This window comes from Parasteatoda tepidariorum, chromosome 9 (genome assembly GCF_982258835.1).
Source record: "Parasteatoda tepidariorum strain Cologne lab strain chromosome 9, Ptep-v5.0, whole genome shotgun sequence".
NCBI classification, from domain to species: Eukaryota; Metazoa; Arthropoda; class Arachnida; order Araneae; family Theridiidae; genus Parasteatoda; species Parasteatoda tepidariorum.
In genome coordinates this window covers 28,466,977-28,491,589 of record NC_141763.1, presented here as the reverse complement: position 1 = coordinate 28,491,589, position 24,613 = coordinate 28,466,977, and the positions used below count along the sequence as shown (strand labels likewise).

The following is a 24,613-nucleotide window of genomic DNA, read 5'->3' as shown; positions in this document are numbered from 1 at the left end:
TAGATGTCAGCCAATTTTTCTTAATTTTTGTGTTTATGTTTTTTTAACTACCACTTTAGGTATAAAATATTTTATAATATAATATTTAGCTTATTTTATTATGTGTAACTTCATCAATTATGTCTTTCATTTTTCAAAAATCAATTATTGTACATATCAAATCAGCCGACCGGACTGTGTAGTGGGCAGGGAACTGCCCTTGCATCAGAAAGGTTCTGGGTTCGAATCCCGGGCAAGGCATGGATGTTTCTTTCTCTCCATCTGTGTTCTATGTCCTTTCTCCTTTGTGTGTGAATGTGACCCGCCCTATAAACGGGTTGTGGTAGTGTGACGTGGCTTCGCCACAGGTGCCCACTGGGTAACGAAAGAGAGTTAGCAATTCTGGCACTTTCTGTGACCAATGGACAATAGTTCCAAGTGCCCGCCATTAAAAAAAAAAAAAACATATCAAATCATGTTTTATCTTTATTTTTAATATAAGTCTACAATCAATATTTCTAATGTTATGTAAGAACGTCAATTTGTCATATTGAATTTTTTCATTGGTTTATTATTTCACAAGCAAACGGCTTGATTTTTTATGGCTACCACAATGTTTGCCAAATCAATGTATTTTACCTTACTGTATGTAATTTAATGATGAATGGGATAGTAAATAACTTGCAGCTTCTAAACTATTAGTCCGTTAGACTGGATTTTTATGTCATTTCAAAAATATTTGATAAAAAATGTCTCTCATATTTTTCATACTTTTTCATTACTTTGTATTAATTTTAGTCAAAATAAGTGAAAACGTTTTAAATTTAGTATTTTAATAATTTATGATTATGAAACACAGGTGTCTTTTTTTACGTTAAAGGTAAAATCTTCCAAACACGGCTCACTTTCAAACAATATTTTTTTTTTAATTTTCACTTATTTGTAGTTATTTACATCTAAGAGAAACATTCATCATTGAAATTTCTTTAACTTACAAAATCAATTGTTGATAAATTTTTGAATATAAATGGAAAAAAAATTTAAAACTACATTTTTTGGAGTTCATATTTTAGAACGAATATAAGTTCGATAATCTAACAATTCTTTTTAGTAACTATTAGACTGTTTTATGCAATTAAAGAATACTAAAGCATTTTTTTTGTTTGTAATTAAAGCGTCAGAAAAAAAATATGTAAAAGAGACAACGGTGTACCATTTGCGTCGGAAAGGATTTAGATAGATAAAATTAAGTTCCTCTTCTCTTAATAAATTTTAGATAGCGGCTAAACCTCACCTCAAGTGTGCAGACAAACTTTACGCCTCTTTAGTAGGTTTAGAGCCGCAACTTTAAACTGGGTCAAATATTCTTTGGAACATTTCCAACTTCTAAAAAACTGACCTAAAATTAATCTTTCAGGAGGTTTTATTTCCCAGTCGACAACCTTGTAATATAAAAATATTTTTTCGACCATCAGTAACATTTACTTTGCAAGTTGGGATGTTTATATGCTGGTAGGGGGAAAGCAGCGAGTGAAGTTAACCAGAGATAAAGAGTTCTAGAACTTCAACCCCATAGATTTTGATTTTGTGTTATTTCGATTCAGCTTTAAAAAAAAAAAAAAATATCACAAACAATATCTTTGACCTAGAAAAGGAAACTGTCTGACTCTCATTAAGTTGACGGCCTTGCGATAAGAAACTAAAAAAAGAAGTTATCATAACAGATGTCTGTGTAGGCAAGTATGTAACAACTGGACGAGTTGCTTATTATAATTTGTCTATTCAACACTGAAATGAAGGCTATGTTGGAAAAGATCCAATTCTTCTTGCGTAATTCTTAGGGTAACTGAACTATTCGTTCTTTTAGCATAGGTGCTTTTCACAATTCCAATTTTTCGAGCAGTGTTTGTTAATCAAATGTTGTATCTTATTATAATGTTAAATTACTTTATTATATCATTTCCAGGTTAGTTACCTTTATCAAATAATTTAAAACAAAATTTGAATAAAAAATATTAATGCTAAAATAATGCTTCATTACTGGTTAGTATTCAATATATATATATATATATATATATATATATATATATATATATATATATATATATATATATATATATATATATATATATATATATTATATATATATATATATATATATATATATATATATATATATATATGTTATATATATATATGTTATATATATATATATATATATATATATATATATTATATATATATATATATATATATGTTATATATATATATATATATATATATATATATATATATATATATATATATATATATATATATTATATATATATATATATATATATATATATATATATATATATATATATATATATATATATATATATATATATATATATATATACAAAATACGGCGCGGGATAGTCCCGCTTTTTAGTGGACTGTCCCGCGTCCCGCCGATTTTTAAAAATGTCCCGCTTTTTCGAAGATATCTGCATTTTTTATTTTAAATGTACTGTAAAAATATATTACCTATTATTTATTAAGTATTATGGTAAATATAAAGAAATAAAAAAATACATTAAAAAAAGCACGTAAAATGCATGCAGAGTAAACTAAATTAGGCAATGTACCGAGTTAGATTTACTCGGTGGTGTACGATCATTGTCGTTACGTCTCGGCTTAATTCAGATAAGTGCAGTTTGTTGTTTTCAATTTGACGTTCGGTTTGACTCATAATTTGATTGACGAAGATAGTGGTAGAGCAATAGTCGCCACAATGTAACGACCAATAAGGCAAAATTTAATACTCTTTTTTAGCCTTTGTAGTAAATTTTTTATTCATTTCTAGTATTTACCCACAGAATAAAAGATGAGTAAAAAAAGAGAATGCAAATTTAATGAAGAGCTAAGCAGAGAATTTCAATTTATTAAAAAAAACAAAGTAGACTATATGGTACGGTGTGATAAATGCAATGCTGAATTTTTGGTCTCACATGGTGGAAAAAACGATATTACGAAACATCTAGCGACAAAGAGGCACAAAAGATTTTTGAATAATGCCGCTTCCTCGTCTGAAATGGAACTGCTTTTTCGCACTGCTATAGCTTTGGCAACACGGAAAAACAGCTAGCATTAGCTGAAGGGCTATTTGCTTTCCACATCATAAACCTTGATCTCGAAATCAAAGTTTCAGATCAATTAATTCTACGTCGCAAATGATCAAAACATTATACGACAAAAAATATGCATGTGCAAGGACAAAAACCGAAGCAATTATTTGTAATATTTTTTCACCATATTCGTTTTCACAATTGCAGAAAGAATTAGAAAAATGCGCATTAATATCCATGAATTCTGATGCTTCCAACCACAAAGATTTAAAATTATTTCCCACAATTGTTAGATTTTTTGATCCAGAAACAGGAATTAAATATAGAATATTAGATTTTGTTTCATTGCTGAATGAAACTTCACAAATAATTTTTGATTCAGTAAGTACTATTTTAAAAAAGAATAATTTGAACATATGAAATGTTACAGATGAAAAAATTAAATGTTGGTTACCTGCAAATGTGGAAACAGACAAAAAATGGACCGAGCTATTCCTTCATTTTAAACAGAATAACATTCCTTATCAAAATATTTTGAAAATTGTAGAATTCGCGCTCTCCCTTCCAGGAACAAATGTAGCAACAGAACGTGTTTTTTCTAGTATCAATAAAATATGGACAACTAAAAAAACGCAGTTGAACATTAAAACTTTAAAAATATATGTTAAGTGTAAAATATAATTTGACCAATTTATGTGAAATATTTCATGACATTTTAATAAATGATCCGAATCTATTGCTAAGTATTCACTCAGATCAAAAATATGACCGTGAAAGAAAATCATAATTTTTTTTAAATAAAAAATTTAATTTGATTAAAAATCATGATGTTCAAATTATTATTTTTTACAAATATTTTTATAGTTACCAATAATTAATAATAAATACATTTTTGTACAAGTATATGAATGTATACAATAAAATATATATAACTAAATTGTAATTCTCATTTCATCCCATTTGTCTCAATGAAAATGTGGTCACTTTAATATATACCAGCGGGTGACCGAGCTCCGCTCGGAGAAAACAGGTATCGAAGCTAACTCGAAGATTTAAATTTTCAATTGTGATTTATCAAAACAATACATGCCATAAGAAAATTTGTAAAACCATTGGTGAAAAGATAACCGGTTAAAGTGCACCATTGTAAACTATCTAAACAAAGTTTGGAAAGGAAAGTTTGGAAGTTGGAAAGTTTGGAAAGTTTGGAAATAAAATGTAATTGATAACAAAAAATTATACAATTAAAGAAATGGTACAAAGTGAGCAGTGTAAAGATTGAAGTGTGTTGAAGTTCAATATTTTTGACAAATTTATTTAGAAAAACCAAACATATATACATACATGAGAAACATATTACAAACCTATAGCAGCATAAACATAATAAACATTAATCATCGATTGCGAAGTCTTCCATGTTGTCCAGGTAGTTTCTTGTCGGAGAGGCAGGTGCGGCTGGTGAGTTTCTCTTGTTCAGGACTTCCTTCCATACGACGTTTCGGGTGTGGGTTGAATTCTCAGGAGGCAGCAATACCTTCAACTCACTTTGACGCTTGACTCTTGAAAACGCGACGTAGAGCATTCCGTGCACGAAGAACGTCGTGAGGAGAAGCACGCCGACGAATTCGAATGTTTGGCCTTGTGACTTGTGTATCGTAATGGCGAATGCTGGAGTAACTGGGAATTGGTGCCGTTGCATAGTTGCGCCAAGCTGTGATTTGCTGGAGTCGAGCGTGATCCTTGGAAGGTGTACTTGTCGGCCTGCGTGTTCACCGGTGATGATCTTAGCCTTGATGATGTTGTTGCAAAGTTCGGTGCCAATCAATCGTGTTCCGTTGCACATTCCTTCAGAGACGCCCAAGTTTATGAGAAGCATGATGATGGCGTTCTTCTTGAGCTTCAGATTGTGTGGAGGCAAGTCGGCGATGTTGATCGAGTTCAGGAATTCAGGCGCGAATTGAATTCCCCCTTCATGTTAATCCTTTACCGAGTCGAAACTTGTGTATGTCTTCTCGTCGCCTGGAAGCATAGCGATAAGTAGTAAGGGCAGGCATCTATGCGGCGGAAGTGATAGGCAGTCAAGGGGTGCTTATTTCTGCCCCAACCGGAAGTTGCTTATTTCTGCCCACCTACAAACCGGAAGTTGCTTATTTCTGCCCGCTTGCTTATTTCTGCCCGCCTGAAACTTCGTCTGCAGCGTCATGGGGAGCTTATTTCTTTTTTTTCTTAAGCCTAATATATTTTTAGTTTCGGTTTCTGTTTTTAATTTAGTTTCGTTTTTTAAATATTATTTAATTTATTAGTTTTTTGAGGGTGGCAACACTTATTATTTTAATATTAGTTTTTAAGGATGGCAACATTTAGAAACTTTGTTACTTGGGGGAGAAATTGTGTATTATAAAGTTATGACGTCATCTTTTATTGTATAATAAATAAATGATATCATGCTTTTGATCTAGTGGCGCCATCTATGTGGGAATAAAATAACTTTAAATCCATTTTATTATTTAAATCTGTTTTTAATATTATTTATTAAATATAATTAAGGCTGAGGATCGAACTCACGCCATCAAAAAGCCTTCGTGGGTCAGTAGTTGGATATCATAACCACTGACCCACGAATGCTTGGTTAGATATGTGTAAATAAGTTTAACTTTTGTATTTTGAACACGTGCATAAATAAAAAGGATTTGATATCGATATCATCCTATAGTTTCATCGATATCTTTTCACTTAATCTTTGACAGTTATTAAATAATTATTTCTGCCCTACTAAATGCTATTATAACTTTCTCTGGGTGGCAACACTACTGACCATGCACGGGTTAATATTTAGCGTGTTCCGTGTGATAACACAACTACTGATTACAGAGCGAGTCATTCTGATAAGATAAAACATGCTAAATCTTGGTCTATGACGTGTGTGTTGAATTCAGTTCCTTTCACTTGCGCTGGTTAGTAGTTAAGCATGTGACAGCTTGATATTTTTCTGATTGGTTGTTAGAGTTATATATCCTTTGTTGGCAACGATTAATACTGTGTTGGTAATAATTTCCTTATCGTATATCACAAGTTCCTTTGCTCTGGCGTGTGTAGTTACTTCTTGAAAAATTGTTTAGATTTATTTCTTAAGTGTTGTTTTACAGTCTTTAGATAGTTATGGCAGCCAACTCTTCATTAAAAAGAAAGCACATTGAAATTCAAGTAAGTACTTATTATTTTCTTTACCCTTATTTTATGACTGTTCATGTGTAATAATTAATTTATTTAATGTTAATAGATTTTCAGCTTAAACATAATTTTAAATTCTTTAACTACTTATTTCTTAACTAACCTATCTGTAAACTTAATCATATATTTTTACTCTTAAACTTTTATTTCAGATATTCATATTACTTAGAAATAATTTTTAAAATAATGTTCAATCATAATAACGTTTTTTCTTGGTGACTCAAAATATTTATTTTTTATTTTTAGGATGTACCAAAGAGAAAAGGTTTGTTTCAAGAGGGCTGCTATCCCGAACACTACTACCCAATTGGCGACAACTACTTTGTTTTGACCAGCACCTTCAAGGAAAAGACAGCTATTCATATTCGAAAGTTTAATCGCTACGGAGATGACTATTATCCATCAACAGTGGGGCTCACTCTTAAGCCGGAACAGTTCACTGTGTGTTTTCAACATGGCCCACCCACCTCCATTTTCGACATCGTTGAAATCAACTTAGCTCTTGAGGCGATCAATGAATACGATAAGAGGGAGTTTTATTTGCTCATGGCTGATGACGGCAAGTACACGCTCACTCACGAACACAAGTGTAGAAGTGGACGACTGTACAAGTTCCCCCTAGACATTAGCTTCGCCCAGTGGAACGCCATTAAAAATGTCCAAGAGGAAGTGATATCCAGCTACCTAACCCTAAAGTTTAAGTCTAGGGATCTCTTGGAGACTTTTAAAATGGTTTCCAAAAGGAATATACCTTTGGAAAAGCCGAACAGCAGTCGCTACGAAGAAGTTGAACGGGACCTCAATAACTGTTTGACACTTGTCTTATACAGACATATAGGTGCGAAGAAAGGTCTCCAACCACCTATGAGAGTTGGGGACGAGGATATTGAAATTGGTGAACTAGTGTCCGTCAAGGATTTTAACGAGTCCTGCATGTTTTTAAACGTTGTAGGGCTAGTTCGTGATTTTGAAAAAGAACTGTGCGAAAACAGGATCTATCCGGAATGTGTTCCATTGATTGACTATCTGAGTGAACAATATTTGAAAGTCATCCGTCTGGATCTATGTATTGCTGCAGCAAGGAAGGATTTTTGTTCTTTCGAAATTTAAATAGTTAAGTTTTTATTATTATTATTATTATTATCTTTGAAAATAAAATGTATTTAATAACGTTCACACAATTTGTTGTTGTTATTAGGTATTTGTTAAAAATTTTGTGTGAAACTTTCTTTTCCAGAGGAGAAAATGTTTTTCTATTTCAGCAGGCATGACTTTTCTTTTTCAGTATAATACTTTTTTTCAGGTTCTTAAAATAAAATTCTTGCTTAAATTTAAAAAGGAAAAAAAAATATTCAATACTTGTATAGGTATTACTATTTAATTTTATTAAAATTATTGTATACCATTATTTTTAAGAATGTTTATGAGTGTTAATTTTAACTGTTAGAAATAAAACTGTTATTAGAGAAAAAAAATAATTTCTAAAAATTTTCTTAAAATAGATTATGGATCATTTACTTTCATCAGTTTATACGAAACCTGAACATCCAGGAAGTTTTGGAGGTGTAAATGCTATTTATAATTCTGTGAAAGGTAAAGTGAAGAAAAGTGACGTTAAGAAATGGTTAGAGACTAAAGATTCTTATACTTTGCATAAACCAGTAAAAAAGATATTTAAACGGAATCGAGTGATTGTTGGAGGTATAGATGAACAATTTCAAATTGATTTAGTTGACATGCAATCTTTAGCGAAATTTAATAAAGGCTTCAAATATTTGTTAACTTGTATAGATTGTTTCTCAAAGTATGCTTGGGCTATTCCTATTAAAGACAAATCAGCCAAAAATGTATTGCCAGCTTTGAAAACTATTTTTAGAGAAAGAAAACCTGAGAAACTGCAGTCAGATAAAGGAAAAGAATTCACTAATAAACTTATACAGCAGTATCTTAAAAATTTAGGAGTTCATTTCTTTACAACAAATAATGAAACTAAATCAAGTATTGTTGAGAGGTTTAACCGTACCATTAAAATGAAGATGTGGAAATACTTTACAGAATATAATACGAAAAAATATATTGACGTCATTTCTAAATTAATCGATAGTTATAATCATACCAAACACAGAAGTATAAAAATGGAGCCAGCCTCAGTGAATATCGATAATCAAAAAGAAGTATGGAATAATTTATATAGTGATAAGGTGAATAATGATAAGCCTGTCTTTCAAATAGGTGACACTGTTCGTATTAGTAAGTCCAAACGTCATTTTGAAAAAGGATATGAAAATAATTGGACACGAGAATTATTTGTTATAGATAAAATAATTCCACGAAATCCTATAGTGTATAAATTGAAAGATTTAATGAATGAATCAATCGAAGGTACCTTTTATGCAGAAGAATTACAAAAAGTAGTCGATTCTGGATTTTATCCAGTTGAAAAAATAATTATGAAGAAAAAAATAAATGGAAAGATGCAATATTTTGTTAAATTTCTAGGTTATTCCGATAAATTTAATGATTGGGTGACGGATGTTCATAAAGTATAAATAGCGAAACGTTTTCGTTAAAGGTTCATTTTTAAAAATGTCTTTCTACGTGACGTTACCTTCTGATAGCTCAACGCGATTCTTTCCTGATAATAAAATCTCTCATTTCAAAACTCAATTACCTATACCAGTGGATTTAAGAGGTGAATGGGAAGTAGGCCTATCTGAAATCATCTATCCGCATTCTTGGCTGAACGTAAATGAAAATAATAATTATTTTCGATACACGATTAGCAATGGAAATATCGCATCGACTGTTAAGCAAACAATTGATGTGGGGTGTTATGAATCAATGTTCGATATTGTATCAGCTATACAACTTGCTTTACCTAAAAATCCAAGTCGGTTTACAATAAATTACAATAAAGCTACGAAACGAGTAAAAATTAACGCCGTTCAAGGTAGTAGTCTTCATTTAGAGAAGTTAGGTGAATTGTTAGGATTTCAACGAGATGCAGTCATTACGGGTAACCAGAAAAGCGACTTTGTGGCTGACGCATGGTCTAATTTTTCAGTTTTCTATGTGTACACAGATCTTATTTCCCCCCAAATTGTCGGAGATACACAAGCTCCTTTACTACGGATTGTTCGAATAAAAGGACATGATGGTGAAACTATCAGTCAGTATTATGATAGACCTCAATACTTACCCTTAACGAGACATTCATTTCAAACAATTCAAATCGAACTCAGACTGAATTCAGGAGATTTTGTTCCGTTTGAAAGAGGTAAAGTGATGGCTGTGCTGCATTTCCGAATGCGACAAATACTATAAATATTGAGTGTTTTTTTAAAAAGGCTTCATTTCAAGATAAGTAGTCAAGATGAAAGTACCTTATGTTTGCTGTTCCAAGAAGTTGGAGGACCATTATGCTTCCCAAGGGGGAAACGGTTTACCTTATTATCGTGGTGTGTCGTATCAAAAAGGTTATGGTCTGGGCGGCATATTTAGACGTCTATTTAGAGCAGCCCTACCATACATTGTTCGCGGGTCAAAAACTGTTGGAAAAGAAGCATTAGTCACAGGATCACGTGTTATGTCCGATGTACTAGCAGGCCAAGATTTGAAAACATCAGCCAAAAATAGAGCAAAAGAGTCGGGTAAAAATCTGGCCAATAAAGCTCTTGGGAAAATACAGTCAATGATTGGCAGTGGACGCTATAAAAGAAAACGCAAGACTAAGAAAAAGATCATTTCATCAAAGAAACAGAAAGTGAGAGGACGTGATATTTTCGATTCATCATGACGTTTCTTTTAAAAGGTTCCCCGGAATGTGTGAAGTCTGAACTGGAATTGTTTCAAATGCCCGGCACACAAACAGTTATACAAAGTGGACAGTGGGTTGAATTTCACCCGTTATCGAACGTGTTTGATGGCGGACCCGTTGAATTTCATATATCAGGTTCTGGTGATGAATTTATTGATCTAAGCCAAACTCAGCTTCACGTACAAGCAAAAATTTTAAAAAACGATCATACCAATTTAACAGCTGATGATAAAATTGGTCCAGTAAATTTATTTTTGCACTCCTTATTTTCTCAAGTGGATGTTTCTTTAAACGATCGCATCATATCTAATTCCAGCAATACTTATCCTTATCGATCTTACATTGAAACACTTTTAAACCATGGTTATGACAGTAAAACCTCCCAATTGACGGCCGAACTTTATTATAAAGATTCAAACGATGGTCTTAAAAAAAGATCAGATTATTTCCAGTTAAGTGCAACTGTGGACATGATTGGCTGTATTCATAGTGATTTGTTTCATCAAAACAGGTTATTATTAAACATGGTTGATATAAAAATTAAATTAAATCGTAGTAAACCCGAGTTTTGTCTAATAGGAAAGTCGGGATATAAAGTTGTATTGGATAGAATTTCGCTTTTAGTTAGAAAAGTACGTGTTAGTCCCGGAGTCATTCTAGGACATGCAAAAGCATTAGAAAAAGATACTGCAAAATATCCTATCAATCGAGTGCTCTGTAAAGTGTATTCCATTCCTAAAGGAAACATGTCATTTGTGCAAGACAATGTATTTGTGGGACAAATTCCTAAACGACTTATCATAGGATGTGTCGAAAATGATGCATTTCATGGAACATTTGAAAAAAATCCTTTTGATTTTAAACATTTCAATTTAAATTTTATCGCCGTCTACGTAGATGGTCAACCAGTCCCCCATAATCCATTGGAACTCAACTTTTCACAAAAACAATATATAAGAGCTTATCAAAATTTGTTCATGAGCACTGAGCATATGAGAAGTGATAAAGGTAACTTTATTTCCAGAGAAGAATTTTGTGATGGTTACACTCTATATGCTTTTGACTTATCACCTGATTTATGTGATGGCGATCATTTTAATTTAATAAAGCACAGTAATTTAAGAGTTGAAATGAAATTTGAGCAACCGTTAGAAAAAACAGTGTGCGTTATTGTGTTCGCAGAATTTGAAAACGTCATAGAAATTAACAAAGCACGTGACATTATATACGATTTTGGAAATTAAACAATGGATGGAAAAAAGATTTATGAAATTTTATCAAAAGATCCAACAACAGCATTTAGATTTAGAGGTGTTTATTCGAGAGACACAACACCCTTATTGCAAGAAAATGAAGCTATTATCGTCAACACTGATGAATCAACTTTACCAGGATCGCATTGGTTAGCTTTGTACATGACGGAAAGAAAAACACTGGAATTTTTCGATTCCTATGGCCATTCTCCAGATTTCTATGGACTTGATGTTTATAAATTATTTAATATTTCTAATGCATGTTGGAATTCTGTATCTTTTCAATCACTCACATCTAACGTATGTGGAGCCTATTGTATTTTTTTCATTTATAATCGTTGTCGTGACATATCTATGTTATCCATTATTAAAAATCTCAATGTAAATCGAAAAAATGATTTTGTAATGTATCAGTTTGTGAAAAAGAAATTTGGTGTACGTTTTGCCTTCAAACAATAAAATTATTATTTTTTTAAAATTTTCTGATATTTTATTTTGTGTTTTTATTTACATACCGTTATTTGCGTTATTTATTTTTAATAAATATTCTCGTTTTATTAATTCTTTTCTATAAATTATGGAGTTCCCTAAACTTAGGCATTCGTTCACATGCATTTTGGCTGGTCCAACAGGATGTGGAAAAAGCCAGCTCTGCAAGAAAATAATTGAATCTAAAATTATTGAACCTTTTCCGAAATCGGTTATTTGGTGTTATGGAGCGTATCAAACCATGTTTGAAACAATACCGAATGTGACATTTCATGAGGGCGTTCCTTCTGATTTAAATACTATTTCAAATGCATTAATTATTCTCGATGATCTCATGTCTGAATTAGGAAGTAATTCCAAATTGACGCATCTGTTTACTAAACATAGTCATCATCGTAATGTGTCCGTCATTTTTATTGTACAGAATATATTCCATAAAGGTAAAGAGATGCGAGAAATATCTCTAAATGCTCATTATCTTATTCTTTTCAAAAACCCACGTGATCAAAGTCAAATCACGCATTTAGGCAGACAACTCTATCCAACAAAAGTTAAATTTTTCCAAGAAGTGTATCAAGACGCGACTTCGAAACCCTTTGGTTACCTGTTAGTCGATTTGAAACCAGATACTGAAGATAATATGCGCCTGCGCACAGGTATATTACCGAAAGATAAAATGATCGTGTACCAGTCACGATAGTCATTTTTCCATTAACCTTTCGTGTTAACTGTAATTTTAGACACTTTAACAGAAATCACTTTGCCTTCATTAAATCTCAATTATTTGGAAATTAGTATAAATTAAATCTCGCTAAGAATAAAATAATCAAATGCGATTAGAATGTCGGACAGTAAACACTGTTGTCTCGAGGTCTTAAAAGCTGTGGCTAAATCAAAATCGAAGCGAAAATTTTTAAAACACTGTCCAGCTAAATCTATTAAACATATTTGTGAATGTGTACTTAATTTGTTAAAAGGTAACATTCCCCTAAATAAAAATCAAAAGAAGAAACTTTCACCTTTTAAAAGAAGCTTAAGAAAAATTGTAGACAAAAGAGTTCCTTTATTCCGTAAGAGAGAAGTTCTTGTTCAACGAGGTGACGGATTTTTAGGATTTCTGATTCCAGCGGCCATAACAGCTTTAACATCTTTGATCAATGGAACACGGTAAAAAATTTATCTTAGTTCCAGAAAATAGATTACAAACTAATACTGTGGAATATTTATCCGATTTGGACAGGCAAATGCACGATATTTTAAAAAATAAAAATATTTCCGACAATGAAAAAGCAGAGTTATATTTACAAATTCTTCAAAAGTATATCAAATTTCCTACTTTTTTGGAAAATAAAAACGAGCCAACTCAAGCAGTGGAGGAAAATGAAGTGGAAGAAAATCCTAAAGAAATTAAAGAAGAAAAAATGACAGAAAGTGACAGCTTGATAGAAACGCAATTAATGAATGTCGTCCCCAAGAGTCAAAAGGACCGAGCTAAAGAGCTTTTACAATTCTTACAAGAGAATAAAGAACTGTTAACGTGGACTGAAAAAGGAGAAATTTTGTATAGACGAAAACTTTTACCCGGAACCAACATCACTCATTTAATAAACAATGTATTGAGAAATGAAAAGAAACACCCCAAAGGACAGAAAGAGTTTTTCGAAGCTTTAAGAGAAATGAAAATACCTGAAAAATTTGTTATTAATAAAAAAATGTTAACTGACTCACCTTCTGTAGTTGATTCACCATTATTCTTCGCTAGAAAAAATAGATGGCTGAAATATTAAAACATTTTGTAAAATATTTTTAAAATGCGTTTTTTCAATAAATAATTTTTTAAAAAAATGTAGTTTTTCTTTCACTTTCATGACAACATTCACTCACTCACAAACATTTGTACACTCATTCTTAATATTACTTTTTAAAAAATTTAATCCAAATAAAATTTTTATAATTAATTCAATAGTTTTTTTTCTTTCTGTAATGGAAGTAGGAGACATCTGTTAGTTACAAGTAACTATCCAGAGTGCGGGACGAGGACCCTTCTCCAGTGGCACTCCGCGGTTATTAAAGTGGACGTCGCCACTGCTTTTTTTAAGTGGGTATAGCCTCCACTGCTTTTTTCTAAGTGGGTATAGCCTCCACTGCTTTTTTCTAAGTGGGTATAGCCTCCACTGCTTTTTTTAAGTGGGTATAGCCTCCACTGCTTTTTATCCAGTGGGTCGCCTCCACTCTCTTAAATCAATATCCGTACGGTAAGGTTGTGAAATCGTCACGGTTGATTACTCTCTTATCGTATACCATACGATATACTTTTGTCTCCGGAACGTTCACGATTTTCCTCTTCTTCGGCAGGCGAGTGATTTTAGCAGGATTATGAAGAGGGATTGTTGTAGTGTTGTCCAGAGTACGTACCAGGTGTTTGACAGACTCGAAATTTAGAATTTCCGAGTTTCTGGCATTCAGCGAGAAGCCCCTCACTTTGCAACATGTCTTTCCGGATCTTGTGGAATAGGCATAGTTCTTGGCTCCTCCTAAAATAAAAAATAAAAATAAAAAATAAATAAAGTTTTCAAAAGAATTTTTTAGACAATAAAAATGACGTTTTAATAAAACAGAATTTAAAAATGTTTAAGAGATTTTTTGAAAAAAGAGATAGTTACCAGAAACAAATGTAGTTATGACGTCACCATCCAATTCATCGGTGAACTCTCCTAAAAAATTTCCAATTGCCGGATCATTACTTCCATTTCTGGCGTAGATTATAGAATCGGTGTCATGATACAACACGGCGGTTCCCAACTTTTCCATTTCCTCGTAAAGTTTTAAACGAGCCCAGGCAGTTGTAAAGGATGCGATGAAGATGTTGGTCGAAGCATCCTGTTCGATAAACTCGCTGCGGGACTCCCACTGTATGGCGGCCGTATTGTGAATGAAATAAATGTCTTTCACCTGAAAAATATATATATATATATAAATATATAAAATAATTTTAAATAAAATAGGATAATTTTTCATTAAAATAATTTATTTTAAATTGTGTTACCTTTTTTGTAGGGTCCGCTAACATTTTATTAAAATCTGGCAGAGTTTTGACATAAGTGAGACGGGTCTTATTCAGGTTCATACCCCATCTGAAAATAAAGATTATAAAATATTTCAATCTAAAATTACTACAGCACTGAATGGAAACAATATCGGGGAAAAAATTACTCACCTCCCCCAAAAATTATTCAAATATGCTTTCGACACCTGTCTTTGTCCGGGGTTTTTTTGGATTTGGGTTGGGTCGAGATCAATACCCTCTCTTTCTTTATATTCTCGGAGATACCGCTGTTTTTCCTCTTCGGTCACACATTCTCGTGGCCAACCACTGCTCTCTTGTTTTATCTTAAGAAAAAGATCTATATATGGCCTGAAAAGCTTGTCCGATTTTTCCTTAAAGTGATATACTTCATGCATCTATAATAATAATAAAAAAAATAATTAACAAAAAACATACATTTATTTCAATCACCAAAACAGTCATTAAAACGATAATTACCTCGACTATTCGATATCCCTTTTTCACGGCCAACTTGACTTCTTCAGTTACCCATGTGCCCGTGATGGCTCTCTCTTCTTCGGTGTGAGTGCAAGCGACTTGTGATAGAGTATCCGCACACGTCCGGCATAGGGGGAACATCAATTTTCCGTTGGATCTGTATGGTAAAACAGGTAGGAAGAGACCTCTAGGGGGCGACACTGTGCACTTTACTATGCCAAAGTAGTTATCGATGGTATCGAAGTCAGTCATTATTACTTTGGGATGGCCCACTGGATATAAACAGTATTTGTTGACCTGAAAAATTAAAAATAATTAAGACAGACGTAATAACTTTTCATAAAAAAAAGTGAAAATTCTAAAAATGCATGCTTACCCATGGATATAACGAGGTGAAATCGACATACTTGGCTTCGCCCTCATAAAATAGTCGAACGGCATTTGTCCGACCGCCGAAAAAGGACTCTCTAGGGTTGAGTCTGTCCACCATTTTATGGCTTTTCAGAAAATTCTGTAGTTCGGGCATTTCCTTCTTCAATTGTTGAAAATGATGCTCCCACATCTCTATGACTTGGTAGCCTAAGCCCCTGAATTTTTCGGTGGTTTCTTGGGTGGCTGCCCTTAATTTTCCCATTGACATCTTTTTGAACGGATGTTGAGTATCCGCATCATAACAGGTCAAACAGCCATGGAAGAAGCAACCCTGTGAAAATATAAACAAAAACATGTTAAAGTTAGAAAACATTTTTAAACACTATTTCAAAAAACAATAAAATAATAATTACATGATATTGGTAGATGGTTTTGGTTTCCCGGCAAAGACCATCCACTGACATTCCTCCAATCTTGACTTCCCCCTTGTTTGACAAAGCATGCTCAATCATAATGTCTTGATCCTCTGCTACATAATCCAACCATCGTATGGAGTCAGGGCTGCAGATGGTTCTGTTGATATAACCATGCACTGGGACCATGGCAATGGTGTCTGGTTGAATAAGTTTGCTCCTGTAGACTGCCATACAGGATGAAGCTATAGTAATATAGCTGTAAAAAAAGACATAGGTTTAATTTCATACAAAATAAATAGTAAAATGATAATTTAAAAAAATCAAATATTTACCAAAATGGATCCACGCCAGATATTTTAATCATTTCTGATCTAAACATATTGCAACACCTTCTCAATATATCGACATCAGAACTGTTGAATATAAAAAGGCAAATTTAGTTCAAATTCATAACATTGAGAGAAAAAACATTTATTATTTTTTTTTTTTTTTTTTAGAAATGGTTACCTGCAATACTCTTTCATCTCTTTTTGAAAGTTGAACTCTGCGTCCTTATGTACTTCATGCCACTTTAAAAACTCATCCCGAGCCTTGCTTGACATAGTATCAGGACAATAAAAAGATGGTTCTGGCAGGCGTCCAACATAGGCTTGATTGGCTGCTGTGTTGAAAAGGTGCGGGAAATAGCCTTTCTTCAGCTCGGCTAATCCGAAGCAAGATGGTAGCTTAGAGAGGGCCATCGGAAGAAAGTTGAAAGAATCTATAATGGCCAGTTTTAAACTTGGATGCAAAATGCTCATGACTTTAGAGCCGTTGGGTATCACTTCAGGGGTGATGCCTTGTTCTAGAAGCCATGCCATGATAAACTGTCCATCAAATCTATAACGAATAAAGCAGACATAATCATTAGAGTTTTAAAATTTAGAACAACTTATAAATTTGAATATAACTAAAAATTATAAATGTTAACATAACTAAAATAAAACAAATAAAAAAATTAAGATAAAGAAAATAAATAAAAATTTAAAAATGAAAACAAATAAAAAATTAAGATTAAGAAATAAATAAAAATTTAAAAATGAAAATAAATAAAAAATTTAAGATAAAGAAAATAAATAAAAATTTAAAAATGAAAACAAATAAAAAATTAAGATAAGGAAATAAAACTTTAAAAATAAATAAGAATAAATTTAGAAAATAACAAAATTAGAAAATAACAAAGGATTTAACATACCCCTTCATGTTGTGTGCAATGGCTGTAAATTTTTTATGCTGAGTGGAAAACAACCAAGAACAAAATTCTGCTAAAGCACCATATCCTTGGAACACTTTCTCCTCTCCATTGAAGTATTGGGCGATGGCATAGTTGACAACGTGTTCCCCAGAACTCTGGTCGGTTTCAAAATCAAAGTAGATGATCTTTTCAGAGGGGGGCTTTGCATCTACTTTGCGAAGGTAGCACAAATGATCACCTTCCACATACCGATCACATGAACGACACTTTGATGTGCCACAGCGATGTTCATCACGAGGGCAGTTCCTTCTCTGAATCACCTGACTACATGATGGACATTGATAGATCTGAAAGAATAAATTATATATTAATCAACAATAACCAAACTATATTGTGTCAGAAAACATTATTAATAGACATAAACTTACTTTATCACATAGAGACAATACTTGGTTTCCCTCCTTGCTCTTGTGTTGTTGATAACAGACTTCTGATAGGCACAGTCTGTCACAATCGCTACATCGTCTAGAGGGTCCATTTGGAAGACAGTCTTTACGGCGACAGATGGGGCAAACATTTTCGCAAAAATGTTTTTCTTCGTGGTCGTACGGCTTCTCACATCCTTCGCAATAATAATTGGAGCCATAGAAACCCTTTAGCGATGTGATCACTTCAAAATGTCCACCGTGGAGCCACAGGTTAATCCGGCGTGGTCTACACACATCACTTTTGTATGACACCTAAAATTTAAAAGGAAAATAGGTAAAAAAGCAAATTCGTAATAACACTTTCTACAAGGATCATAAATAAATTTTTATTTATTAAAACTCATAACTTAACTTAATATAACTTTTAAAAAGGTTTTAAAATTTAATATTTTTTAAAAAAACTAATAAGTGAATATTTTGAAAAAAATTTGAAAATAATGCTTATAACAAAAAATATAATAATTATAATAATTAAAAAAAAGTAATTTATAGAACAAAATATTGGGAAAAAAACAACATACCCTGTTTGAATTTTCTGTGGAAAACACCACAATTTGCGTATCCAGATAATCCTCAAAAACGGCAATCTCGCTGTAGGTGCAAGGTCCCAGGGGTACACCGACATCTTCATGGAGTTTAACAGCTTTGTTAAAAAGTGCAGGACGTCGTTTATCTCTAAAAGCATTGATGGCTGCTTTATCCTTATCCACATGCGCTATAGCCCGTACTATAGCTTTTGCACAACACAGTCCCAGCTCATCATTATCGATGGTAATAATCGAGTTTTTTCGCAGCCTGTCGACTTGGATGTTTATGACTTTCCTATCCACTCCGGCACCAACATCACGTTTCACCGTGATAATGTCCACGACAAATCCATCCACCAGCTTGATTTTGTCTTTAGATTGCAACACTTTGAGTACAATGGCCAAGAGCTTCTCCAGGGTGAAAGCATCCACACGCTGCAAATGGGACGAAATTGGCTTGTCCAAACCTTCTGCCTGAATACAGAATCTCACGAGATCCATAGGGGCTAAGCCCTCAAATGTGCGCTGCATCAACGTTCCGAATAATTCTCGAACAGCTTCCACAGCAGCAACCAAGGGCCTTTCCCTCAAATACTCTGGAATCCGATCGATATCAATTCTCGCCCGGTAAGAAGCTTCGTTGGCTCTATAAGTCTGATACGTTCTCTGGTGAAGAGGGGTTAATACTATCGCATTCTTCACCTAAAAAAGAAAAAAATATATCAATGATAAACATAATGTATATGAAATGAACTCTAAAAAAGAAAAATGTTAAAATTATGTTGGGGATAAAAATACTATAACATTCCAATATAATAGCAGAATTTAACTATAAAATAAAACATTAAATAAGCATGAATACATATAAATTAAATACATAATAAATAAATATATATTAAATAAATTAAATACATATTAAATAAATAAATTAAATACATATTAAATAAATAAAATTAAATACATATTAAATAAATAAATACATATTAAATAAATTAAATAATTAAAAATGCAAAATAAATAAATAAACAAATTATTTAAAACTCACTTCATTTGATGGAGCCGGTACACCTTCCACAAACACTGATCCTCCACTAGAAGGTCCTGGCTGATTCTGATATAGAAATAAAAAATACATAAAAATAAATAAATGAATAAAAACAAATTTTCCACTGAGAGTTTTTTTTTTAAATAGCTGAATAAAATGTTATTACCTCAAATCCCGAACCCACTTGATAATAAATAGGCAAATTTTGAAAGACCTGAGTCGCCTCCGCAAAACCTTGCGTGATATCTCCGATTAAATGTTTGTCATCTTCGAAAAATTCTTGCGTGAGCTCTCCCAAAAGCTATAATAAAAGTTGTTGATTAAAAAATAACTATGTTAAATTGATATTAATATTTTTTCTACAAAAATAAAATAAAATAACCTATTATTACCTCATCATCTGTTTCATTGAACTCAAAACCTGGTTCATTAAAATTAAATTCACTTCCCTCATCATCATTCTAGAAAAATAAAAAATATTTCACGATAAAATTAACAAAAAAAAAGGCAGTAAAATAATTCAAACATACAACTGTTGTATAAAAATAACTTTGCGAATTTTATAAATAAAAGCAGCTTATTAACTCAAATATACTAAAGAACTTTAAAATGAAATAAAATCAAAACTCAAAGGTAAATAATTTCAATAACATGCGTTAACAAAGTTCTACAACGTACTTATCGCCATACAGAAACAATATAATAAACAGTATGCAAATTATTAATTAATGAAATATAAATAACAAATAATTAAACTTAAGATGCTTCGCTTAATTTAAATAATATAGAAAAAATTTATCAATAAGTAAAATAAAAAACAATTAATTTAACTAGAAATTGATTTATAAAATAATGAGAGAAATATTTCTTACTTTTTCAGAATCTCTTGATCGCTTTGACATGGTTTATCCTTTATAAGACGAATACACCGAATATACTCTGAAAAATAAACTAATTCTAACGATACCACTACGTCTGGTATAATATTCTCAACTTAATTGTTTTTCCGTGAAGCAGCTCTCTCTATATATACTGATTATTATCAATACTCATTTATATAGATAAGCTCTAACTATGTCCTTCCCATAACCCCTCTATGTAGATAAGCTAGATCCCCCTTATGGTTGTGATTAATAAAATACGGATAAAACTCAAAGCATACCTATCTTGTTAAATTTTTGTGAGAAATAGTAATAATCCCACGCTCAATAATCAGTGATATACTTTAAATTCTCACTTATTGATAAAATGTTCCACACCAGATAAAACTCAAATGGCACATAGTGAGATTTATCTTCTTAAATTTCATGAGAAATAGTTGTATTCTCACGTTCTATAATAAGTTTGAAATACGATGTTATACTTTATATTATGACTAATTGATAAAACGTGAATAGACCCCAACGGCCCGTCCCGTACAGAAATTATCGTTGTAAAATTTTGTGAGAAATGACTCTCCCAAGTTCCGTAAGCAGTATCCGTTAAAGTCTACAGATACTTTTTGAATTTTAATTCTTAATTTGAAAATAAAGTAAGTTATTTGGATTATTATAATATCAAATAATAAAATGAATATATTTTGAATATAAAATTTCAAGCGGTAAAAATTTTCATTATATGTTTTTTTTAAATTTGAAATAATTCATTTGTAGTTTTAAGGAAATTTAATATATGATAATATAATGTAAATATTTAAATATTTATTTTAACAGAAATTAAAATTAATTCAAATATTTTGTTTGATAAGAATAAAAAATAAATATTATTGTATTTTAATGTAATTATGAAATTATTCCGCCTGATAAAATTAAAAGTTTAAGGATGAAACAAATATATATATATATATATATATATATATATATATATTAATAATGTTTATTAATGTATTTAAATATATAAGTGAATGAACTCCTTAGTTGTGTTGTTATACATTTAGTTTTTAATTAGATAATTTTTTTCATGGAAATAAAATTTATATTACTTAAATATCTATATTAATACGTCTTGCAAAATAATAAAGCTGAAAATTAGGTGCAACCAAAGCCATCTGTTAAGTTTTCACGACCCCCCCCCCTTCTTGTGGTTGAACTAAGTATAAGAGGTTTTCGTGGTTTCCCTCTTCATATAACGTAGGCGCTCACAAAGTCCTCTTCGCAATGATTAAGAAAATATATCGATGAAACTGTATTAAGATATCGATATCAAACAGTTTTTTTTATTTATGCACATGTTCAAAATACAAAAGTTAAACTTATTTACACATATCTAACCAAGCATTCATGGGTCAGTGGTTATGATATCCAACTACTGACCCACGAAGGCTTTTTGATGGCGTGAGTTCGATCCTCAGCCTTAATTATATTTAATAAATAATATTAAAAACAGATTTAAATAATAAAATGGATTTAAAGTTATTTTATTCCCACATAGATGGCGCCACTAGATCAAAAGCATGATATCATTTATTTATTATACAATAAAAGATGACGTCATAACTTTATAATACACAATTTCTCCCCCAAGTAACAAAGTTTCTAAATGTTGCCATCCTTAAAAACTAATATTAAAATAATAAGTGTTGCCACCCTCAAAAAACTAATAAATTAAATAATATTTAAAAAACGAAACTAAATTAAAAACAGAAACCGAAACTAAAAATATATTAGGCTTAAGAAAAAAAAGAAATAAGCTCCCCATGACGCTGCAGACGAAGTTTCAGGCGGGCAGAAATAAGCAAGCGGGCAGAAATAAGCAACTTCCGGTTTGTAGGTGGGCAGAAATAAGCAACTTCCGGTTGGGGCAGGAAAAAGCAACTTCCGGTTGGGGCAGAAATAAGCACCCCTTGACTGCCTATCACTTCCGCCGCATAGATGCCTGCCCTTACTACTGCGATAATCTGCTCGTTGATCTTGTCCTTATCGTCGTTCAATGGTGCAAGAATAGCGCGATTCTTCATTGCTTCGTAGTTCCCACTTCTGAGGCATGGTCCGAAGATTCCATCGATGAGGTTACCACCAGAGCGAATTTCTTCTGGGACTTCTATTTCGCCGAGTTCATTCACTTCGAGTTCCCCGTCGCCGAGCTTTAGCAGGTATTTCGCGAATTCTTCTTCTTCGGGATCAACGCGCATGTTCTTTTCGAGCGAATAAGTCTTGAAGTGTTGCCACAGATGGCTTCTCTTTATAGATCGAGTATTTCGCTTTTGTTGGCACGTTGTTGAGCTGGACAGCACTGTCAGAAGTCGCCACCAAGCACCATGACTTTGCCTCCAAACGGAATGTTGTTGCAAATCGCGCGTAGGAGTTCGTCGATGTTGTGCAAGCCGTATTTTGACATCATCGGAGCTTCGTCCATCAGACACATGTTGGCTCCTTTGAGTGCGTTCGCTTTCGGTGATCCTGGTTTGATGGATGATCTTGAGTCGGATGTAAGCGGGACTTTCAAGCCAAAGGTTCGGTGCGTTGTTTGACCACTCGGTAGAAGAATCGCTACTATCCCGGTGTAAGCAATGTATTTCACTTTCTTAAGCCTTCCGGTAACGATGCGATACAGCGTGCTCTATACGAATGTTTTCCCGGTTCCTCCTGGTCCATCTATGAAGAAGCATTTCGCAGCAGGAGTCGGGTCTTCAAGTGCTTGGATTATGGTGTCGACGATTTCACGCTGCCTTTCGTTGAGTTGCTGGTACATGCGGTCTCCGATTGCTGTTGATTCGTCGACGTCGATCATATCGTGTTCCAAATCTTGCTCATAGTTGTCGATGTTTTCTATGCCATGTGTCTGCACCCAGTATCGGAAGTCGCGGCCTTCGGTAGCTTCGGTGTTCAGCTTATGCGCGATGATTCGGTAGGCACGCTTTATCGCTTCTTCTATGGAACCACCAGTGCGTCTTGCTTCTCGAATGAAATCTTATGCAAGGTCCTCTTTGAACAGTTCATATAATCTCTTCGGGTTTTCTGGCGCACCAAGTATCAGGATTTGAGCGAAGAGTATGCGCATAACACTTGGCATTTTCGATGAAGCAGATTCGCGGAATCCTTCTACGTACTGTTGGTCGTCGTATGTGAGGACTCTGGCTAGACAGGCTTGCTTGTAGGTTGCGTTCTGGACACCGTCGACAATGTAGAGGTCTCTGAAGTTCGTTGGTTCTTTGACTTGGAACAAAAGCGTGCGCAGGAAGAAAAGTTCTGGCTGGGAAACGAAGTTGACTGGATGTACGCGACCAATTCTGCTGCAAGCATTCACGTTCTTCTGCCAAGTGCTCGTCAGGCCAATCCATCGGTAGTGCTCCGGCATTTCATGGTAATAGTGGTAGGTGACTGCCTTTCCGTTCGCTTCGTCTTCTTTCAGTGCGGTGTTATGGCGGAAGTAAGCCCTTAAGGTCGATCCCTTCTGTCCAATATCGGCAAGGTCAACTGGCGTTTGGTCCAAGTTAACGCGATCTTGTCCGGGTAGGTGAATGTCAAGTCGAACGACGGTGTGGCTTTTCGCTTGGATCTCGAAATCCTTGAATAGGCGCCAACATGCTTCAACTGGTGAGATATAGCGAGCTTCCACGTACTTCTCCGGCTCGTTGTAGATGATCGTCTGCTGGTTTTCGACGGCCTTTATCGTAGCACAATCATGGCCCTTGTAGATGTACTTGTAGAGGTATTTCACCGGTCCGATGCTGCCGACGAATTCGACATTGATGTGGCATTGATGCTTCTTGAGCAGGTAGGCGTTGTACGGGACGACGTGGCGGTTGTCTGTGGTGACGAGCTGGCCGTTGCAGCCTTTCCTGTAGATGGCTTGCTCATGCGAGAATTCTGGGTTCATTGGATCCAACAACGGATTGTAGCGTCGGCGATACCTCGGCTTTTCATCGTCCACCAGCGATGTCATGTCTTGATGTTCCATTGGAAATCCCCATCTGCACTGGTCTCTTCCATGTTTGCGACCATGCACGGAGCGCTTGGGTTCATATCACCACACGGGTTATGGATCATCCATTTCGAGATCAGTTCCTTGAGTTCCGGATCATCTTCTGGAATTTCCGCCGAGATAAAATCGTCAAGTTGGTCAGCGCTGTGAATCTTGTCCGCTGGCGACATAATCACTAATAGGTG

General features: G+C 33.4%; 4 protein-coding genes and 1 long non-coding RNA gene across 5 annotated transcripts in view; 2 read left to right on the top strand and 3 right to left on the bottom strand.

Annotated features, from left to right (window-relative positions):
• Positions 1-24,613, bottom strand: part of LOC139426670 (uncharacterized) — a 74,674-nt gene that overhangs the window by 36,355 nt on the left and 13,706 nt on the right. The window lies entirely within an intron of this gene.
• The window catches only part of LOC139426668 (uncharacterized), a 41,287-nt gene that overhangs the window by 6,545 nt on the left and 10,129 nt on the right, over positions 1-24,613 (top strand). The gene's annotated exons all lie outside the window — the stretch shown is intronic.
• On the top strand, positions 5,880-7,501 carry LOC147803443 (uncharacterized). Its single transcript, XM_087151147.1, has 2 exons — positions 5,880-6,293; positions 6,567-7,501. The coding sequence occupies exons 1-2, from the start codon at positions 6,249-6,251 to the stop codon at positions 7,428-7,430; spliced, it is 909 nt and encodes a 302-aa protein (XP_087007273.1). The 5' UTR covers positions 5,880-6,248; the 3' UTR covers positions 7,431-7,501.
• On the bottom strand, positions 13,846-15,010 carry LOC147803442 (uncharacterized). The gene is made up of 3 exons (XM_087151146.1): positions 14,926-15,010; positions 14,543-14,831; positions 13,846-14,413 (listed from the first exon to the last, which is right to left on the bottom strand). Exons 1-3 carry the CDS (start codon positions 15,004-15,006, stop codon positions 14,121-14,123), a joined length of 663 nt encoding a protein of 220 aa, XP_087007272.1. The 5' UTR covers positions 15,007-15,010; the 3' UTR covers positions 13,846-14,120.
• On the bottom strand, positions 15,083-20,798 carry LOC147803441 (uncharacterized). Its single transcript, XM_087151145.1, has 13 exons — positions 20,378-20,798; positions 19,898-19,966; positions 19,672-19,806; positions 19,506-19,571; positions 18,455-19,162; positions 17,874-18,185; positions 17,446-17,792; positions 16,719-17,090; positions 16,544-16,624; positions 16,209-16,467; positions 15,800-16,126; positions 15,424-15,720; positions 15,083-15,341 (listed from the first exon to the last, which is right to left on the bottom strand). The coding sequence occupies exons 1-13, from the start codon at positions 20,405-20,407 to the stop codon at positions 15,093-15,095; spliced, it is 3,252 nt and encodes a 1,083-aa protein (XP_087007271.1). The 5' UTR covers positions 20,408-20,798; the 3' UTR covers positions 15,083-15,092.